This window comes from Furipterus horrens, unplaced genomic scaffold (assembly GCF_987537825.1).
Source record: "Furipterus horrens unplaced genomic scaffold, mFurHor1.1.pri manual_scaffold_7, whole genome shotgun sequence".
In the NCBI taxonomy this organism is placed as follows: Eukaryota; Metazoa; Chordata; class Mammalia; order Chiroptera; family Furipteridae; genus Furipterus; species Furipterus horrens.
Window position 1 is genome coordinate 27348216 of NW_028327177.1, and position 21850 is coordinate 27370065.

Below are 21850 nucleotides of genomic sequence, written 5' to 3' on the forward strand. Positions count from 1 at the left end.
CCTCTGTTTTAGCCCTCCTGTAATCCCAACCCTTGGTTACCCCTGAACTTCCATGGAAAACCAGCACAGAGGAGCATGGCACCCGGAGTCAGTGCTTCACCTCTAACACCGATTCCATGGTCTCCATTAGCCTTGGCAACTTCTAGGGGTGGTGGCTCCAGACATCTCACTAACCCATCGAGAAACAGGTTTGTTTCCCTCCAGCTATGATAATTCCCTACAGGACCCTCCACAAACAGAAAAGCCAAAGAGAGAAGGATCACAATTGACAGCAGAGACAGCGCAACAGCAAAAGATAAATCTGCAGTCTCAATTGTTTAGGATCTGAAATACTTCCCAAGCAGCTAAGGAATAATGATGGTCACAGATACTCCTCAGGGCCTTGAAGTTTCTCGTTAAGGACCAAGGACTTGAAGATAATGATTACTATTCCCTGCCAAGTCCTGTAGCCACATCACTGGTGCTTTATTGTCAACTAGATCAGAAGATTTTGGCAGATCTAATAAAGTCAGCCTGGACATCTGACCTCTGTTTATTCCCAGAAAGTCATCAACTTGAAGCAGCGATGCAGTCCTAGTGCCAAGCCCGAGCTTAAAGCTCGACTGATTATGATCCAAGAAACTAGGGAAATCTCCGCTGTTGTGCTTGGCTGCCTTCCATCTTCTCAGATAATTTTACCCAAACGGTGGTGTGAGGGAGACACAGGCTCCCATACCAGGAAGAGAACAGGGAAAGAAGGGATTGGGCAGGATCTGCTAGAGGCAAGTTTGCTGTCCTTTCCTGGGGCCGCTTGGTCCCTAGGTTAGGACCAGCAAGCTCCCCATTCCCCTTGATCCACCCCCATCTTGCCACGTGGGAAAAGATGTCTGTTTGCAAGGTAACTCAGGGCCCTGTGGATCATGCAGTTAGTAGGGCAGCAGGAGCAGAGAGTGGCTTTCCAGTGGGTGCACCTGCTTCCTAGGCTGGACTGCAGGAGGCTGGTGCCACTCTGTCAGGGTTCACCTCTGACCCCTGACCCCCAGTATGCCCAGCCTGAACATTCATTCCAGATTAACATATGTGTGGCCAGGAATCAGCAACCAGCACATCTCAGGAGCTGTGTGGCCAGGGAGTTGCCCCAAGAGCCTAAGCAACAGCCCCAGGAGATGCCCCATGGAGCTTACAGGATGGGAAACTGTCCCAAGGTGAGGGGAACACAGAACCACACAGAATATAAGCAGGAGATGGGAGAGATATATCTGTTTACAAAATTTTGACCCCTCGAGTCTTGGGAATGGGGGAGGGAATGAGTCAGACCTGGTTTGTGAACTTGCTGAGGTCTGGCCTATTGCTCACGCCTTGTCTGACTGACTGCACTTCTCAGTGCTCTGGCAGGCTTGTACTCCAGACCTGCTGCAGCCACTCCCAGGCCATGGACAGATGTGGGCTGCAGCACGGAGTGGTTGCATGGAATTGCTGCCTTGGACCCGTTCCTTGTACAGACCTGCTCATTGTCTTGTCCTGTCCACTCCAGCACCCTAGCCCCATGAGAGCCAAGTCAGTTGAATTCATGTAGTGGCTTAGCCCCAGGCTGTGAATCCATCTGGCCTGCTGCTGGGCTGTCCTGTGATAGGCTCTCCTGTACACCTAGGTGGGCTTTCCCAACCCCCTTCTGCAGTGGCCCTCTGGCTTCTCACATCCCTCTGGCAGCCCTCCTGGCCCCCAGCAGCCACTGCAGAGGCTGTGAGCTCATGAATGCCTGGTACCAGTGGCCAGCCCACATCTCGACTTTGCTGGAGCTCGCCCTGGTCACCCGGTTTTCTGAACTGTACCTCCATATCGCAGGCCACTCTTGGCTGCTTGAGCTGCACGAGGAGCAGGCTGTTCTGTTTGCTGTCCTGGGCGCAGTCGATCTCTGTGATGGGGAAGGCCTGCTGCTGTGTGTCCTCGCTGATGCTCACCACGAAGAGCACTTCTGATGTCAGCAGCAAGCATCCTTCATGCTCCTGGCCCGAGCCCCTCACCAGAACCACATCCAAGGCCATATGGACTTCCGGTCTGCCCAGAGACTGAAGCATTTTCCTGTTTCAAAGGAGAAAAGTAAGGCCAGAAGTCAGCTTCCAAAAAATGGTTAGTATCAGTGCTCACTATCACCAGGGTTGGAGTGATCCCACACAATGCTCCTCAAGGGATTATTTATTTGATCTGAAGATTATTTATTTGATCTTGAATTCTCAAACTGATTCTGGTCAACAGAGCCCAGCTCCTTGTGGGGGTAAGGATTTCCCTCAGCCCTAATTCCTTTTGTTCCCATTAGAGATGTCCCCCCCGCCCCCCAATCAGAAGATCGGTTCCAGAGAAAATCTCAGGCCCTCTCACAAGCTCTCGTTTCTCTGCCAGTATGCATCCTCCTGAGGGGTATACCCAGATCTGGGGACAGCACCCTTGCTCTGGCTCTAGGATGCCCTGGATTTGCCTGAGATGCTAAAAATGACTGCTCCTCTTGGGCTCCCATGGAAATGGGACCTGTGAACCTCAGATCAAGCCAGCCTCTGTTAACATGCAGTGTGCATGTTCAGTTAAGCAAGCATCTAGATTATTTTACCAGACGTATTTGACGTGGCTATTTGAAGCCTGGGCAGCATGTAGATCACTTGGCTGGTAGCGCTGTTTGGGAAGCTGAGAAAGTCCAGCTCCATGTAAAATACCTGTGGTAAGAGAAATAAGGAAGTGTTACTAGCTGTTTTCTGGAAAACAGTTTCATGCTACAGTGATATCATCTGCTTAGAGCCATCCATAAAATGCTACAGATCCAAAATGATGTCACAGCTTTGGAAGCAAGTGTATAGATAATCATTAAATATTGCAATGCTCTTAACCCTGGTGATCTTACATTGGCTACAGCCTAAGCATAGACGGGCAATTAGAGGAAGCTTAATGCTCCTGGGAGTAGTTGGTCCTGAGCACTGGCTCACACATCATCTACAATTTATGTGGTAAAAAAGTCAAGACTGTTAGCTGACTTTCTTGCTTAATATTGCAATAGTCCTATATCTGCTGTGGCTGGTTTAGTACCAAAAAACAACAGAGATGCACAGAGGCACGTGGTTTGCCTACATATAGTACTTATATAACTTAACCCAGTTGTTAAACATGAACCCACATATGTATTTATGAGCACTCTTGAGATCTAGGTTTATTACACGCTCCCCCTGGTGCCAGCACCAAACGAGGGCACCCAGGAGCAGCCACGCAGGCCTCCAAAGAGACTCTCCAGAGCCAAAGATGGTACAGCCTGTGTGCTCTCTGAGGGCTTGTAAATGTTTATAAACGAGGCAGTCATTACACTAAGAGTTAGTGGTTTGTAAAACCTTCAGTGCAGTAATAAAAGTTTTACAAGAATGATGGAAACCAACAAGGCTCTCGGAGGCTCTGTTCTGAGATGCTCTTACATAAGGGAGAGTATCTCAGCCCTGGGAGACGCACAGCGAGGGACAACAGCATTTCAAAACCAAAGGAATTTATGAAGTACAAGTCGGCTGTCCCTTACTGAAGACTACAGCTAAAGGAATACTGTTTTTACTCATATGTAAGCATTGGATAAGGTGGTATCTGTCCACTTAGGAGTTACAGCAGCTCTTTTTGTCAGTTTCCCTGTAAGTGAAAATGCCCTTCACAGGAGGAGAGACAGAAATAGAGGGGGAGCGGGAGGGGTAAGTGAAGAGGAACACATGTTTGTGTCTGTGTGGTCCCTTAAAGGAACCTCTCCGGATGGCTGCCTGAGTGTGGGCATTCATCTGCCACTCCCTTCCTCTCAGACACTGTTTTTATGCTCTGATCCGGCTGCCTCTCGTCAGACCTACTGAGGTGCAGGATGTATGTCTGCAGTGAAAACCCCCCCGCAGACTTCACGGCAGATGTGGAGTGTGGAGTGCTCCCATGTCTGACAAATGAGAGAGCCTCCCTGTAGTCTGATACTAGCCAGACAGCCTACTTCACCACCAAAATGATGACGATGATGAGTAAAAAGGTAACAATTCCGGTCACTTGTTTGTTAAAACATCACTTGCATGTGCTCTGTCAAGAATGCAGAAAATAAGCATGGGATGATGTGCTTCCTTTCCTGTGTGCACATGCATGCACGGGAAGAGGCCAAGTTCTCCACAACTGTCCGCTTGGGGAAAGGGTGTTCATTTGCAGGTCACACAGCTTTGCTGCCACTGGTAGGAGACTTAACCTGGCTGCAACAGCAGCACGGAGTCTGCAGGTGAGAAAGCCACGCCAAGCGCCAAGCATGGGCATGCGTGTGCGTGCACCCACATACATGCACGCACATGCATGCTCTTGTCTCTTTCATTCTCCAAATGTAATTGTAATTTAAAGATACCTTTCTCCTTCCTAATCTAGTTTTCCTTTCAAACTGCTCACCAGAAAAGTAGTAATCCTATTCTCTGCTTCAGTATATTCTACATATTGCCCTCAACCTGTAACTGGTTACTTTTTCCTGGTTCTGTAATTTTATTATAATTTATTGGTAGTAGTACAATTCTACTCCGCATGTAAATGAGCATAAGGAGGTGAGAAAGGTAGCTATTTAACTGCGCAGACTCATTGCCGTGTTCTTCACTCCTCTGCCGTGGGAGGGCGCGCTTAGCTCAGGAACCCGCGGTGTGACAACGCAGATTAACCAGCGATGTCCGAGTCGGCTGAAGGGCGCCCCCGACTCACCGTAGCCAGTCTGGGACACAAGCTCAGCAGCTCCTCCGATGGGCTTTGCGAACACCCCCATGATTCCTTTCCCCACGCCTGAGATAACTCCCTTGGCCTTGTGTCCTGCTGAAGCGTGAGCATCGGATGTTTTCTGGAAGTTTTGCATCGGCTGGTCGACTATGCCAGCAATTGCACCTGAAAAACAAGAGCCCCCAGTAAGGGCTGAGACTTAAAATCTTGAGAAGGGGAAAACCTTCAATCTGGAACATAATGTCATTTAGATTGAAAATGAAAGCCCACCCTCATAAAGTTTTTTACATTTATTCACCAATTATCTAAGCATATTGAGGGCAGTTTAAGTGAGACATTTATAGTCTCATCAAAACACAATGTTCAGACGGGGTTTGGTTCACTACAGGAAGGACCTGTGAAGTTCAGTTCAGAATGTATTAAACGTCAGACTATCCTAGTGACAGCCCCCTGCCTTTCTCCAGAAACCAGGCAATGCAGTTTAGAGAGTCAGCAATCCCTTAGAAAGAGAGAGAGCCTTCTCAGCCTGAGAAATTTTCAATGACTTAGGAGGATGAAAAAAATTGAGGGGGGCCAGCCCCTTTCTATGTTGTCCCTTTTGGGTAGAGCAATTATTCATTAATAAGTTAGTAATAATTATTTAATAAGTAATTGTTGATACAGTAATCATTTCTGTGACATAGTGCTGCATAATGATATTTTGGTGAATGACGGGATACGTGTATGATGGCAGTCCCACCAAAATCCATTAGAGACATTCTATCGTCCAGCAACGTCATGCCTGTTGTCATGCAGTGTAACGTGTTACGTGTTATTGGTGATGCTGCTGTGAACGAACCTACTGCTTGCCAGTCCTTTAAAAGTATGGCGCACACAATTATGTACAATACATAATACTTGATAATAATAAATGACTATGTAACTGGTCTATGTATAATATTTACTATATAGTAAGTCCTCACTTAAGGTCAGAGACAGGTTCTGCCTATTTTACTGCAGGCTAATTGATGTAAACAAGAGTTGCATTTCCGTGGCATCTCATCAATGTTAGAACAAAATGACTATTTGAGGACCTGCTGGTATACCTTTTACTGTTTAGAGTGTACTCTCTCTCTATTACAGAAAAAAATTTATCATCATGCCAGCAACAGCCTCATACACCTCAGGTTTACCCCATCACTTGACCGCAACATTTCCTCCTGTGATTGATGTCACTTGTGTTGTTGCGTGCTGTGCAGGCTTGCATCACGGCTTAGGTGTGTAGTGGGCCTTGCCATCTAGGGGTGTGTAAGTGCACTCCCTGATGTTTGCACAACAACGAAGTCGCCGAGTGACTCACCTCTCAGAACATATCCCTGCCGGCAAGCTGTGCACGCCTGTTCGCTTAATCTGATTTGAGTGCTTGCTATGGCTGGGGACTGTGCTGAGAGCTTTGCTTGTATGAGATCATTAATCCAAATAATCCCAGGAGTCAGGCATGGTTTTTATCCCCACTCCCTGGAAAGGCCACTGAGGCACTGAGAGGTTAAGGAGCTTTTCTCGAGGTCACACAGCTGTCCCAAGCTTGAGGCAGGATTAGGGTCTAGGAGTCAAGAGTCACAGCCTCGCTCTTAACCACCAAGCTGTTCCCCGATGCTGTTTACGAAACAGGCTCTTCCCTTTGCCAGTCTTGGAAAAACTTCCTTCTCTCTCACTTTAACTGAGGTTTGGCCACTTACTCTAAGCTTTGGAACAGCTCAAAGCCCCGCTCTCACTGCGCTCTGCTCTGACGGCTTTCCCGTGGGATGTCTGTCCCGCTGTTCGTACTCTCAGGGCCGATGATGAGACCTAGTGGAAGCCTCACCCGGCTGGGTTTTTTTCCGTGATGGAGTGGAGGGTTCCCTAACTCAATGAGAGGTAAACATTTCACTACAATTCTTGACAGAATTCTTTGTTTTCAACGCAGGCCTGCTAGGATTAATGAAAATGCAGTCCCCCTGGTAGAAATTTTAGTACATGTCAAATCACATTATTTCAAATGCCACTAATTCAAAGTCTCTTGGGTAAATGGAGATTTCCAGGTCTCAGTTAATGACCTGCTAATTTCAAGCAATATTCCATTGAACAAAATCCAGTAAAACCAAAGGCCAGTTCCTTCAGGTCAATTGTAAAGGGAATGTTCTTCAAGGATTCCAGTCCTCTCAATTTTGACAGAGCCATTTAAGTTTATGCACGAACAGATTAAGAACGACCTGAGGCGACACGTCTGTTTCCCAGTCTAGACCGCTTCTCAAACCTAACAAAATGATGCGGGAAGTGGGGGGAGTTGCTCAAATCTGCCCACCCCCTCCCTGTGCCCTGGCAAGGGAGGGTGGAGGGGTCACTGCTTGGTGCCCCCAAGTCACCCCACCCTGGCACTGGAGCTTGGAGCTCGCCTCACGTTTTCAGTCTGAGGAATCTGAGGCTCTGCTCTCTGGTCGATGAGGTCAGGAGTGGGCGGCTGGGAAGTATTAATGGAACCCGCCACAGTGGAGGTGGCGGCTGCCTTCAGTGCCTGGGAGAGTGGGAACCCTGGGAAGTCTTGTCTTCAAATCATTTCAAAGCAGACAGTTGAAAGTGATTAGCATGAAACCGAGGGCTACAATTTTTGTGATGTCATTATCTGATTTGACAGGTCTCTATGCTTAAGAGTAGGAAAACGGGGGGGTGGGGGTGGTAAATAATTACAGACTCATCAATGAATTGAATTACCGCCTGCATTTCTGGTAGAAATGTCTTTTCTCAAATGCAGATTTCCAATAAGTCTATCACCACTGAGTCGGGGTGGGGGGTGAGTAGTACTTCGAAGAGACTCCCTTTTCCCTTTGGAGGCCGGGCCTACCTGTCCATGGGCCTTGATGCCCTGAGTGTCTATCCACACAGGGCTCTAGCTTCCACCTGCGTGAGTGCGAACAGGTATCGCAGTGAAACTCCCCTTTGATCTTCCACTTTCTCCAGCCACTGGCCAAAATAAAGGCTCAGTTACCTTGGCTTTGATAGATAAACTATTTGGGCAGCCCCCAAAAGTGGAAAGCCTGAACCCCATGACAAGGTGTTAGGTTCTAAGGTAGAGGAGAAGCTGTCAGATCACATGCCATCGCCCAGCTCCCGATCCGGGGGGAGGAAAGCTGGCCCGTCACACACGCCGACACCTCACTGGTCACCAGGTGCGAGCTGGAGAACAGAGGGCCTGCTTCTCTTAGGGCTTCAGACAGCTCTCTTATTAGTATAATCCAGCTAAATCCCACCACTGGTAAATTATTTACTGTCATATACTGAAACCTGCTCGAAGGTTTGGGCAGTGGAAACTGATCCCCACGCTTGTCTGTTGGCATCAGGCCCGCGGGGTGGGTGGCCACATGGCGGCGGCTGTGAGGTGATGAAGTGAGGCAGGGAAGGAAGGGTGCGCCTGGGCTGGGGGGCTGGGGGGTGGGGTGGGGCCACAGCTCCCTGTGTGCTGCCACGGCAGAAACCGGGAGGTGTAGACTTTTCGGACCTTCAGTTGCAAGGATGGCTTTCTTTGAAGCCAGGAAACTTTACAAAGGCCCTCCCTCACCTCTGCCGACTCACTCCTAGTCTCAGGCAAACACCAGCGTCCCCGAGCTGTGGAAGTCCTGCCTGCGTGGTTCCTTCGGTGCTGCCCTGACCACACATTGTAATGGTATTTTGGGCACTTAAGAAAATAAATCCCAACAGCAGAGGCACAGGCATCCCCTGGGGCCCCGCCGCACAGCGCCCCGTTCCAAACGAGACCTGCAGAGCGGACCCGGTATTCCAGCTTGTTACTGTTTTGGACCAGCACAGGTTAGCAAGTTGAGAAGGAGGTACTAGTCTTCCTGAATTCCCCAGTGCCTGCAAACCAGCCGGCGAAGGGCGGACAGAGGCGCCGGGGCACTACTCAGGAGCGCCGTCTCTCCGGGCCGCAGCCCTGGGCTCGCTCCCTGGAGGGAGTGTCCCCGCTCATCTGCCGGAGGCCATGCTGCTGGGATTCCAAATGGCATCCCAGGAGTGGCTGTGAGGACAGAGGGTGAGGCTGCTGGGAAATGTATCGATGCTTCAGAAGTCGGGCAGCAGCCCAAAAGCGTGGGTCAGGGAAGCAAGTTCTGATGTCCTGCCAGGGCAGTAACGAGCGAGCAGGCACGTCCCGGAGGGAACGTGGCGTGGAGCTGAGACACGGGGCTCACATCCTCCCTCGGCACGGACTCCAGGGAGCAGTAGAACGCGGGGTGTATGGGGGCGGATCTGCTACATGTGGGCAAGCCTGGTGCCAATTCTGCAGGCAAAACAGAGCTGTTCCAAACCCTCTGCTTTTCGAAAACTGTGGTGGAGCTCATCCAAGAGCCTCGGCGGCATCTTTCAGCGGCATCTCTCTGCCAGCTGACACTTCCTTGCTGACCTGAGGCGATGTGTCTGGGCACAGCAGCCAGAGACTCCCTTTGATTTTTTCAGTGTCTCATAACACTCCACAGCGTCTCCATGAGGGCGAAGCAGCGTCAGGAAGGCCCACGAACCCATCAACATTTGGGGGAAATGTGTTTTCCCACCCTGGAACTTTCAATTGTTCAGTCTCCCCACATCCTGATTGTTCCCAGGCTCGGAGCCCTCAGGGTGGGTGACGTGTGGAGAGGCCAGGCTCTCGTCCTGGCTGGAGGTTGGACCTGGGCAAGTCCGTGAGCCTCATCCGTGCCTTGGGTTTGAGGATCCAGGGAGATGGCACCTGTGGAAGTACTCCGTCAACCCTGAAGGGTTCTTTAAAATACATTTCTACTAACTGGGTCGTCTTGTAAAGAAGAAACAGAGGAACTAGCACTTTGATTTCACTAAGCAAAGGTTGCAAACTGTAACAACTCTAGCGTTAATTAGGCACTAAACTGCATTTCTGGGCATGGATTAAATGGTGACAAATCTATACTTTCCCAGGTGAGGGGACTTGGTTGGTCCTTCTCTTCGTCTCTTATTGCCACACATCAGGGAATTCTACGACCAGATGTTCTGAGGTAACACTGTGATTATATGGAATACAGAGAGCTCTTAAATTCTTAGAGCAAAGGCAGCCGGTTTGGGCCGACCTTGAGAAGCCCCACGGTGAACTAAAATGGCTGAGAGCACAGATGTGGAAGTGGTGCTCAGGGTGTGCTGCTGGGGGCGGAGCCCCTGGGGCCCAGGGCCAGGCCAGGCACAGGCTGGGGAGGATTTACATTGTCCCCAGAAGTCCTAGGTTTTTGCAATGCCCAGACATGCAGAAAAACTCTTTAAGCCCCCTGCAGTTTCCACAGACTAAATAACTCCCTTGCGTGGATGAGGATGTATAAGACCCAAGGACTACTGCAAAGATCCAAGCTTGAGGGTTAGCAACAGGAGCCATGCCCTGAAGGATGACATCATAAAGGCAGAACCATGGCTCCTCCCATCACTGAGCCCTGTCCTCAGGCACAATTTTATAGGGTGGAAACTGTAGGAGAGCTAGGCTTCTCTGGGCGGGAGAATACATTAGTCAGGATGGAAACAACCACATGCCAGACAGCTCAGGTCTCCTCTGTGAGCACCTGGAGCTCCAAGAAGGGCTCGGATGGATGGAATGAAGCTCTCCTGCTCCGGGAAGATGGCACAGAACCCATAATTCTGAGCAAAAAGAGGTCCCACAGACTCTAAACAATGACCCGAGGAACCCAAGATTGTCACTTTCTGTAGTTACAGCAACTTAACTCATTGGTCTAAAACTAAAGCAAAGGCTTCTGCCATAGCTCACATGACCCTTTCTGACATGAAGCAACTCTTATAGTTCCTTTGCTCCTATAATATAATAAGTCCTGATTACCCAACATAGGCTCTGTGCCTGGCACATGACTGACCATCATGACTTCTAACAATGGCATTTCCAGCCCCAACATTCAGAGAAACCCAGGTTCAGAGAAGACAGGAACTTGTCTGAGGTCAAGAAGGGATCTGGACACTTTAGCCAGAGGTCGTGGCTCCTGAGCATGTGGCCCACCCCGACACCACCCCCGTCCCCAGAACAGCCACCGCCGCCTTCAGGGATGCTCCTTTACCCAGCAGTTAGTAAATGACAGTGCTGCACCACTGAATGCTGACTCCAACAATTTCTAGTACTTAACCTGCTCTTGTAACATCTCGCTAGGGCCTCTCTGAGCCTCAGCTGGCGGCATTGCGAGTTGAGGGGTTGTGTTTGGATCAGCAGACTGGAGAGAGGACAAACCCTTTCAAGCTCAGCTTTCCTGACCTCTGTTCTCTTTGCGTTGGGCACTTTGATCTCCGTGAGACACACTCCTTCAGATGCCGGGCAGGCACGCTGCCAAGCAATACAGTTTTAAATTCCTTTGCAAACAAATAAACAAAAAATACCCTTGAAAATCCTGCTCTGCAAAAGTTCAGCTCTGAAGCCTCCTTTTTATAGATTTTTCCAAAGCAAGTGATTTTTCAAACATTTGTAATATTTGGAAATATCCATAACAAATGATAATTACCCTGAGTCAGCCTGATCTGGCATTCTTAAAAAAAAACCAAAACAAAAAAAAATCCGAAGTGGGCTTCTCACCGAGGTTTACCAAGCTGCTCCAGTGCTTCTGGAACAAAAGCAGGCATCTGCAGTACCGGTGGCGGGAAGGAGCCAGGCTTCAGGTGTGCCTGTGACTCCCTTAGACATGCAGACAGCTGTGAGGTGCTGTCCTTGAGCTGACACCCTGCGCAGGGGCATGATTCTGTTTTGGAGAGCGGGAGCCGGAGGAGGCCAGAGACACATTTCACGCTCGAGGCCAAGGAAGGTGGCGCATGGCGTGGGCACAGGTGAGCCTTCCTCCATCAGATGGGATGGCCCATCAGGTCACGCCATGGTGCTCAAAAGGGGGACCTGCTCCAGAGCCTTACTGGCTCATGGCAGGCACCAGGGTGAGTGCCATGTCCTCTCAGGGTCTCAGCTTTGTCTACAGACAGGATGTGAACTTCCCGACCACCCTCAGTAGTGGGAGTCCACGTCCCTCACCGGAGTCATAGGGCAGCCCAGAGCGCACATCCCAGCAACCCCTTACCGAGCAGGCTGATGCCCAGCCGGGAAAGGCCCTGCCGGAGCCCCTCGCCCAGACTCTCTGGGAGCTGTCGCCGCCATTCCTCCTGCCGGGTATAGTGCTCCTCATCGAGGGACAGCCGGTCCATGTTCCGGGCCAGGCTTGTAGCCAGGTTGGTGATGGAGGTGAGGGTACCTGCGGACACAAGAGCATGGGGGTTGGCCTGCTGGACCCCAGAGGGCTGTGGGAGCCCATCTGTGCCTCTGGACGTGCCCAGATGGTGAGTGATGGTCGGTTCCTCTTGGGGAGTTGGGAGCAAGAGCCTTAATAAGGTGAAAATTAACACTTGCTTATGCTGGTGGTGGCCCTCTTCCAGAGGCGCAGGACGATCTCCGTCAGCAGAGAAATGCCCCGAGTTTCACATGAAACTGTCAGTCACTACATTTGATTGTCAAGGCCTGGCTAAAGCAGTTAGTTCTGAAGTCATCACTGAGGCCTGGCTTTGAAGATTAAAATTTGCCTGCTCTGATTTGAAAGGTTGCTGAATTTTAGATAGATTGCAAAGAAATGTTTCCACTTTAGGACTAAAAATCATTCCCTCCTTATTATTTCAGTCATAGTAAGGGGAGACACTGAAGTTTAGAATTTCACATTTTGAGGAAATGATTATTGTGCCATGGAGAGTATGTGCGATTTTGATATTCAGGATGTTAACTGAAAAATGTGAGGACAATAACAATAAAGGGAGTGTATCACATGGAAGCCATGACTGTCTGTTTTTTTTTTCTCCTAAGAAAGGCTCTATCAGCCTCTTGCTCAAAATATTCAGAATCCACTCTAGCAAGTCTGCATAGATCTCAATGAACAAGACTGAATGACATCAATGGACACATTTCTGAAGCTAATAAATCTGCTCATTTGTTATGAATGTCAAGTTTCAAGAAGAAATAGAAGATGCTGTTTTTGTAACTCATCTTTACCAGTAATTTGAAAAGAAAACACCCACACCCACACACATGCACACACACATATCCCAACAGACCAAACAGATTTTACTAAGAGGAGAGAACAAGTGTAAAAAACATGCATGAGTCAGCATGCTAAAAGTACTGGTGGATTTCAGTTTAGCAGGTGTTGTCTTATTTTAAAATAAAAACAACAGAACCACAGAGATTTACGTGTTAGGAGTGAGGAGTCTACCAGTGACTCATCTGTGAGTCCCTGCAGGTCTGCGGCAGTCCTCGGGCGGCTGAGGCCCGGGGGAGAGGTCCTGCCATTGTCCAGGGAGCTTGGTTTATTGCTCTTGCTGTTCTCTGGCCAGGCCCCCTCGATGGGTCATGGGTTCTCATATTTCAAGCTCAAGTCGCCTTTTGAGGCCTTCTAGAGAATTCTATAACCTGCCTGCTCATAAAAGCCTCTTACGTGGGAGAAGCCCTTTGCCCTGTTTTCTCTGCCTCCTGCTGAGAAGAAAAGGGGACTCAGATGGCCCTTGTTAGTTCCCGAGTCACTGCCAACACGACCAAAATATCGCCAAGCAAACACACGGATAAAAAGAAAACATCCCGCTTCTTATAGAGGGCAGGGCTCGGCTTCTGTGCCTGGTGACCTGTCTGGGCCACAAGATGGCACTGTGTACGTGGCCTGCTGGAGAGAAGTTGGCTGTTTCACCCACATAGGCTTCCCCGTCAAATCGGTATCCATATCCTCACAGAAGTTATGACAACTATATCTACATTTACAAAAAAATATGATGAGGCAACACAGTGTAGGGTTTCTGATGTTTCGCAGGAGTCCTGAACACCTTTAATATTTCTGTATTTATCCCATGGAATAACAGTTGAGCCAGTCCGTGTTTTCCCAATGGGAGGTTTAAAATTCTGAAGTTTCTGAAACATTTTCATGCACTACACAGGCAAGACTGATCTGTTTCAAACATAAGACATTATGTATGAGCTCTGTTACAAACCCAACATTTCACTGCAAGTTAACAAGCCAAACAAAGCTAGAGGCAAACCCGGGGCATTTAGAACTTACTCACGTTCTTTAAAAATAAAAATATAAGACAGGAAAGAATGAAATAAGGCATTGTTACCAGGAACCAAAAGAGCTACCTTTGGAAATGTGCTTTACGAATGACGTTGTCCCCCTGGAGACTCCGCTCACAAAGGCCCCGGGGCCTCGGGTCAGCCCCTCGTACGGAAGCCTGAAGAAGTCGGCCACGCCATTGCCAATGCTGCGCACCAGGCTGGCCGGGCTGCCGAGGATTTCCAGAGAGCCAACCACCCAGCCTGGAAGGGACCAAGGGGAAGGAGTTACTGAAACCTTAAATACAGCACTTTCAACGTTTGGGGAAAATGACACATTTTCCCTGCAATTCATTTTTCACACTAGAATTGAGAATGTAATAAGCTCCTTTGGAACAAAATATGGGAAATAACTCATTCACTGTGAATTCAGATGTGGCAAACTTTCATACTTTATAAATCAAAGTGATCCTCTGGCAGCCTCACAAATAGCTTTAATATGACTTTCCTGCCGGAGCCGCCTCTATTCCTGCTAAAAGGGACCCATGTGCAGGGGACCCACACCCCCACCCGCCAGAGGAAAGGCGGTCCCTGGGCTGCAGGTGTTTGCAGGCTGGGACATTACCTTTCAAACCTCCTTGGGGCAGCAGAGGCACTGGGGTAAGAAGAAGCCTGGTCGGGGGAGGAGGCCAGATGCTAAATGGGGTGTTACAAGGGGGATGCAAAGTTTTGACAAAGATGGAGGAGTTATTTTTAATCTTTCCCAATCCTACCAAGCTGAGTGCTTCCCTTTAGAGCGGAGCTGGAGCCAGATAAATGTCTCCCGTTCAACCCCAGCTGCAGTTGTATAAACTTCAGTGACATGGACATACTGATTAGGTTAGCGAGAGGGGAGTGTTCCCTGCGAACATCCCAGGAGGGGAGCTTTGGATCTGGTTTCCTCTGTGAGCTGGGCTTGCCAGGAGCCGGCCTGCTCAGTGGCCTGACTGCTGTGTGCACTGCCCCGTGGGAACGTGGTGAGGTGTGGACTCCGGCAGTGGCCATCCTCTGTCTTCCTCCCTGGCGGGGTGAGGGGTGGGCTTGGGGCTCTCGCCCAGAGGACTGGAAGGGCAGGCGAGGGCCAAGGGCTAAGGTGAGGAGCATTCCAAACAGGCCACTTCCCTGGTAACCCACGCACCTTGCCAGCCCTGGACTGAGAGTTCTAACGGGGAGGTCCTGGGGACAGAACCCACGTGGGAGCCAATCCTGCCTCACCAGCGAGTTCTTGGAGGACAGACCTGTGACAGAGATCCCAGTCATGTCACCAATCCCAGAGGCTTGGGAAGGTGTGGTGCTCAGCCACAGCCCTAATGGGACCCAGGCCCAGCTATTGTAGAGAGGGACATTCTTAAAATTTGAGTCCACCTCTCTCCTCTGGAATAATAGGAAGAAAACACTAGGGTTTATGTGCAAAGAGGAAATAATTTCTAGAAGATGATTAGAAATGGGAGGGCGTATAGGTGCCAGGCATTCAACATTTTTAAGTATCACAGGCAACTGTGCAAGAGAAGTACTGTTACCTCCCTTTATGTAAGTTCAGGTTAGCTGATGACTGAACCTCTCCCTGGTCTGAGGAACTGTACTAGGCCCAGAGGAGAGAGGAGAATCCGACATGATTAATAGCCCGTCTCCCTGTCCTCCCAGGAAGGCAGGAAAAGGAGGTAACTAGGTCAGAGACTAAGACAATTGCTCACAATCTCCCCGGGGGCTAGACACACGGGCTGGGTTTCCAATCCAGGTTCACCTGATTCCAAGCAACCCCCCCCCCCCCATGGTGAGCCCAGGCTACAAGGAATAGATAGGCAGGGTCCCGTGGAAGGCTGTGGAATACTCTTCCTCGGAGGACCCTCTCTGGACGGAAAGAAACAGCAGATGCCCTTTAGCCTGAAAGAGTTGTAAAGGTCCACCTGGAGGCTGGAGATTGGCCTAGAAACATTGTAATACCTCTTCTCTCCAACGATTCTACATAGAAATGAAGAAGAAAGTAGCTACCGCCCACCAAAGGTCCCAGTGCAGGGGCACAGAAACCCAGTCTCCCCAGGTGAAGGTAGAGTAGGGTCTCTCGGATTAGGACCACTGCCTGATGGGAGGGCTACGTGTGGACCAGAGCAGCTTCTCAGTGGCATCTGAGCCGGCCAGAAGAGCGCAGAAGGAAGCCCAGGACACTCCTTTAACTATTCCCTCCAAAAGCAAATATATCCTTCGCTGACTTGTTTGGGGATTTTGTTGAAAAAAGGTATCTCTCTGTCTGGTGTCCCATCAAACGGAAACTTGGGGTAGAGGGACACCAGGGAATTATAAAGCCCACATTCTTTCCTTTAAATAGGGTTAGTTACTCATTTCTAATTACTGTTTCTTTATGCAACATGTTTGCTCCCAGGAAGCCCCACCCCTTCCTCTACCAGGGCAGTACGTTCCCTCCAACGCTCCCAATTTGGGGGTCCAGGAACCGCCTGCGTCTGCCCATTTCCAACTCACTCAGTCACTACTTTCTTCCAGATAATTTTCAGACTGTCTGTAGGTTTCTAGAGACAGAATTCCCAACAGGCCCTAAAACCCTGACCCTTTATATTAGAATTTCTTGTCTCAGCATATAATGAGGTTGGGACAACAGCTTAGAGGGTTTTTTAAGTAGATGACAAAAAAATCCAAACAGAATGTTCTTGGGAAGGCTCATTAAAAATATAAAACAAAACAAAGCCATCATTTTTAGCACGCAGGGTGCAGGGACATGGCTCCTGGTGCCACAGTTGGAGCTTCTCCGCCAGATCATTGCACTGTGGGTGCTTGCCACACTTCAGTGTGACGTGGGGACCGGATGGGAGGCTCTTCCTTCCCGGGCTCCAGATCAGAGCTCGGTAACCTACGTACACTCTTCTCATGTTAAAAGCAAAAACTGCCTGAAAGGGTACATTTCTGGAATTGTTTATAACTATACCCGTCTATTAAATTTGAAATGTTAACTGCTTATTTTTAAATGATTTCTTAGCAAGAGGGAAATACTTCTTCATTGTTGTGCAAGCTATCAAAACAACAGTGTGGGCAGGGGCTTCTCTGGGTGTTGTCATTTTCACTTAAGAGTTCTGGGTAGCCCTACTAACTATGAATTTTATTATGAAGAAAATGTAATCTTACCAGTATGGCAACAGCATGGGTCATTTGCTGCTACAAAGTTGATCTTTTTGGGGAATGCATTCACCAAGTACAATGTTACAACAGTTCTCTCCTTTGTTACTTTCAGAAAGAAAGAAGACTTCCATGTTCTTTATCAAAAAAGGACCACAAGACCAACTCTGGCTGGTGTGCGTTGCTTGAATTCATGGGAACATAAGGAGCCAAATTGTCAAAATGAAACTCCTTTAGAGTGAACTTAGGTCAGGAATGTGTGCTTTGATGCTGATTACCACAGAACAGCAGTTTTAAACGAAGTGCCACAAGACTTTTTAAAACATGCAACACCTGACTAGTTAGTCAGGGGCACTGACCTCTCTTCCCTTAGACTGTCAAATAAAAAAATGACAACAGCAAACACAACAATAGCCATGCAGTGTGAATGAATCAAAATTATACTTCCTCCCCTTTTTATTTCTGTGAGACTGGCAAAAATTACTTTGTGTGTGTCATCATGTGAAAAAGGCTGAAAACCGCTGCCATAAGAGTATTCGAGGCACCTTGGTCCCCAACACAGCTTCTGGCACACCATCCTCCCCATACAGCATTCTGCACACATGTTCAAACCGGCCCTGCCGACTCCTGCAGCTCGGGCCTGTGCAGAGAGGCGAGGCACCGGCAGCCTGCTCTCTGCCATCTGTCTAGACAGGCAGGGCTGCACTGGTGAGGCAGAAGGCTCGTAGTGCATCTTAGGAGCAAACAAATCCTCTGAATTTCTCTCCCGCGGCTCTTCCTGAAGGACTGTCATGAGAAAGCTAACAACCTAGAACTGCGTTGCTTTTTGGCCTGGGGCTGAGGGCCTGGGCTGCTTTCCCTGGCTGCGCTAGCGTGAGAATACAGAGCGCCGTACCTGCAAGGAGCCAAAAGACTGCTAAATGGAATTACAATTCTAAGTTACATAACAGCGAATAAACAGCTACTATTGCTTTAATGTTTATTATGTACCAAGTGAAATTCAGGGCACTTTGTATACTTTGACTGTAGCCTCTCAAAAATCTTAACAACCCATTTCACAGCTGAGGACACGGAGGCCTGGGGAGGTTCAATGACACGACCGAGGTCCCAGAGTCTAGGTCGCAATCCACTGCTGTCTAACTGCACAGCCCACACTCTTCACCGCTCACCGTACTGCCTCCCTCTGTCTTGCTGTCTGAAGCATTTCCTTCCTGCCCAGGCTCTGGATCTTCAGACCCGCGGCTGCGTCCTTACCTGCTCTGAAAAGAGCCCCAGCGGCGTAGTGCATCGCCAGGGCATGGACGAGCTGCCTGGCCGTGGTGAAGATGGGCCCTCTTTCAAACACCGAGAAGGACAGTGGGGTGTGGTCAGAGGCTATGTACAGCCTGAGGGAAGCGTGGATGCTGACGAGGAGATTCACTGGCTGTATCACCAGTTTCTGCAGCTTCACCGGGCTCACCAAGGCCCTGGCGTGCTGTCTGACCTGCACGGGCAATGCCTGTTGGCCACCGGAGAGCAGCGTGGGGTGGCCGTCCAGGCTGCCATTAGGAAGGTAGGTCTCAAACAGAGTTTTGATGTAGTGTACAAATGTATCTTCCACATACAATCGGGCAGGTTTCAATTCAAAACTGAATTCATTCATATCAAATAGGAAGCTCTCGCCCTCCGTGAAGGTGAGGCAAAATTTGATAAAACATTTTTTCTTATATTCTTCCAAATCTTTGCTGGATACAAGGAGACTCTGCATTTTGGAATACTGAGTAGGTTCTGGCTTTTCCTCCTGGCAGACCAAGACAGCGAAGTGGAAATTGGACTTGTTGTACAGCTGGTTGTCCAACTGCAGGTCCCCGCAGCAGACCTCCATGCAGCGGAGCTGGGAGGGCGCTGCGCTGGGCTCTTCCCCAGGGAGCTGAGAGGCCACTGGCAGCACCTGGAGAAAAACCCTGTCCAGCGTGAGTCTCAGAAGTTCAGATGATGCTTTGTGGTGGGTGAGGTCATCAAACACTGCTAGGCTCAACTGCGTGACGAACATTGTAAATGTCACCATTGTCTCTGGATTTCTAGAAGAGAAAAGGAAAAGAACATTAGTCTCCCCTGCTTCTTTCTTTTTTAAAAATGATAGTGCCATATTAAACACCTCCTGATGTCTCGTCAGCTTCTCATAAGAAACATAAGACTCAACTTTCAGTACACAGCGTCTGGACAGAACCAGTCACACTCAAGCAATATTGGGAACTGTTCCCAATGGGACTCCTACAAGTTCTTGTCATGTTCCTCTATGTCAGCGGTTCTCAACCTGTGGGTTGCGACCCCTTTGGGGGTCGAACGACCCTTTCACAGGGATCGCCTAAGACCATCAGAAAACACATATATAATTACATATTGTTTTTGTGATTAATTACTATGCTTTAATTATGTTCAATTTGTAACAATGAAAATACATCCTGCATATCAGATATTTATATTATGATTCATAACAGTAGCAAAATTACAGTTATGAAGTAGCAACAAAAATAATTTTATGGTTGGGGGTCAGCACAACATGAGGAACTGTATTAAAGGGTCACGGCATTAGGAAGGTTGAGAACCACTGCTCTATGTGTTTTCCTTATCAACACCAGATTCTTACTCCAAAATCCCTCTTGTCTTCGTGCACTAATCCTCTGTCATTATCATCACAAGGCAGAAGGACACAATAAAATAACCAATACTCCTTAAATTGGAAGAGTAAAGCAGGCTAAAGAAACCGAGCAAGGCTCCCACCACAACAGCTCGTGTGCCAGCATCTCAGCCTGTAGGCAACTGCCCCACCGTTTCCAGAGCCCACGCCTGCGTCCCCTTGAGCAGGGGTCTCTCTATTCGCTCCTCCTCAGCGTCATCACCTACTCTCATCAGTACTAGCAGCTTATGCACACGCTGTTTTTTCTCCTATCTTAGAAAATCCCTCTTGTAACCCCACTACCTCTTCTAGCTACCACTCCTTTTCCTGACCCCTTTTACCAAAAAACTCCAAAGCATTTTCTGTACACATTGTCTTCTATTCCTGTCCTTCCATTTTCTCTTAACCTCGCTCCCAGCAGGCTTCCGCCCCTCACCAGTCTTCCCAGGCAACTCTCCTCACGGCCCCTGTGACTTCCACATGGCGAAATCAAATGGTGGACTTCCAGTCTGTGGCTCACTCGACTTACAGTGGCATTTGATGTCGATCACTGCCTCCTGCTGGAAATTAATTTCTTTACACGTGTGTCTCTCAGATCTACCTCTGGTCATCTCGTCTCAGTCACCTGTGTGGATCCCTCCTTTATACCCACATCTCTTCAAGTTATGGTGCCCAAAGCTCTGCCCTTGGCCCTCTTCTCCATCTCCACTCACTGCCCTTGGAAATCCTGACCAGTCTCGCAGCTTGACAAGGCAGCTGGATGCTGATGACTTCTAAGGCTGCATAGTCAGCCTAGAACTCCCCCGAACTCCAATCTTACATATGTAACTGCCTATCCTCAGTCATCTATATGTCTAAGCAATGTTCAATTTGCCATGTCTGTAATCGAACTCTTGGTCTTACCCCCAAATCTACACATAGTCTTTCCCATCTCAGTTAATGGTAGCCATATTTTACCAGTTGCTTAGACCAAAAACTTTGGACTCCTTCTTGATGCCTCTATTTTCAACCCTTATCCAATAGACCAGGGAAATCCCATTGCTTGTCCTTAAAAGGATATCCAGACACTGACCATTTCTTATTTCTCTCCAGTGTGAATAACTGTAATAATCTCCTAACTAGCTTCCCTTGCTTCATGACAATCTAGTTCAACCAAGCAGCCAAGAATCTTCTAAAAATTTAGGTCAGATCATGAAACTTCTCTACTCAAAAAGGTCCGAGGACGTCCCCATTTCACTCAGAATTAAGACTAAGCCCTACACCTTGTGCCCCTCCTTCCGGCCCTTACCTCACTGACCGCAGGTACTACGCTCTCACTTTTCCCATTCCACCTGGCCCGACACTGGCCCTCCGTGGCTTCTCCAATATGCCGGCCACAATGCTTCTGACCTTTGCTGACTGTGCCCCGTGGAAAGCTCTACCCCAGACAACCACATTCCCAGCCCTCTTGCTGCTTTTAGGTCTTTGCTCAAATGCCAACTTCTTCGTGAGACTTGCACCAGGTTTTAAAAACTACATTCTCTCTGTCCCTATGTCCTCCTTACTTGGCTCTGTTTTTATATCTGCAGAATATCAACCTTCCTTACATTTTTGTATAATGAAATAAATTTAGATTATGATTACTATAAAACTTCCTTTTTAAAATTATGTTTATTCTTTGTCCTCCCATTCTGTGCCTATGAGAATATGATTTCCTCAAGAGCAGGGGTTTTGGTCTCTTTATTTACTGACGTATCACTACCTCTAGAACAGCAACTGGCATCCAATAAGTACTTGAAAAACATCTGGTAAATAAATGAATTAAGGGATTACAAGTAAATAGCTAGGCCTTTCCTCTTCCTACCACTGAATGTATGGACTGTTGCTAATATCATTAGCAGTGCCCTACTAATGCCCTAAAAATGTTTCTGAAATTCTTGGGTAGACTTGAAATTTTGTACTATGCAATTTAAAATTTAGTCTCTAATTTTGTTATGAAATTAATTATTTTACAAATACTCTCGGCAAAGAAAACATTCTACCCAAACTTGTTTGAAATATTATAAAGCCAAATTAATAATAATTTGGCAGTGTCCAAATTAATAAGTTCCTAACCATATGTGAAAAGCTAGAAACTTTTTAAAAAAAGGGTCTAAACAAATGTATCAAAGTTGGTATTATTTTATGTTGTTAGAATAATTTTTCTGATTACAAAATAAATTTTTACTGTATAAAATGAAAATACAAAAATTATTAAATAATAA

At 48.2% G+C, this 21850-nt stretch overlaps 1 protein-coding gene across 1 annotated transcript in view; it reads right to left on the reverse strand.

Annotated features, from left to right (window-relative positions):
* The window catches only part of VPS13B (vacuolar protein sorting 13 homolog B), a 714607-nt gene that overhangs the window by 2701 nt on the left and 690056 nt on the right, over positions 1-21850 (reverse strand). The window contains exons 56-61 of the mRNA XM_090283521.1: positions 18203-19008; positions 13871-14047; positions 11784-11954; positions 4708-4884; positions 2585-2687; positions 1812-2061 (exon numbers count right to left, since the gene is read on the reverse strand). Coding sequence (XP_090139647.1) covers positions 1812-2061; positions 2585-2687; positions 4708-4884; positions 11784-11954; positions 13871-14047; positions 18203-19008 — 1684 coding nt within the window. The remainder of the gene's footprint in view (positions 1-1811; positions 2062-2584; positions 2688-4707; positions 4885-11783; positions 11955-13870; positions 14048-18202; positions 19009-21850) is intronic.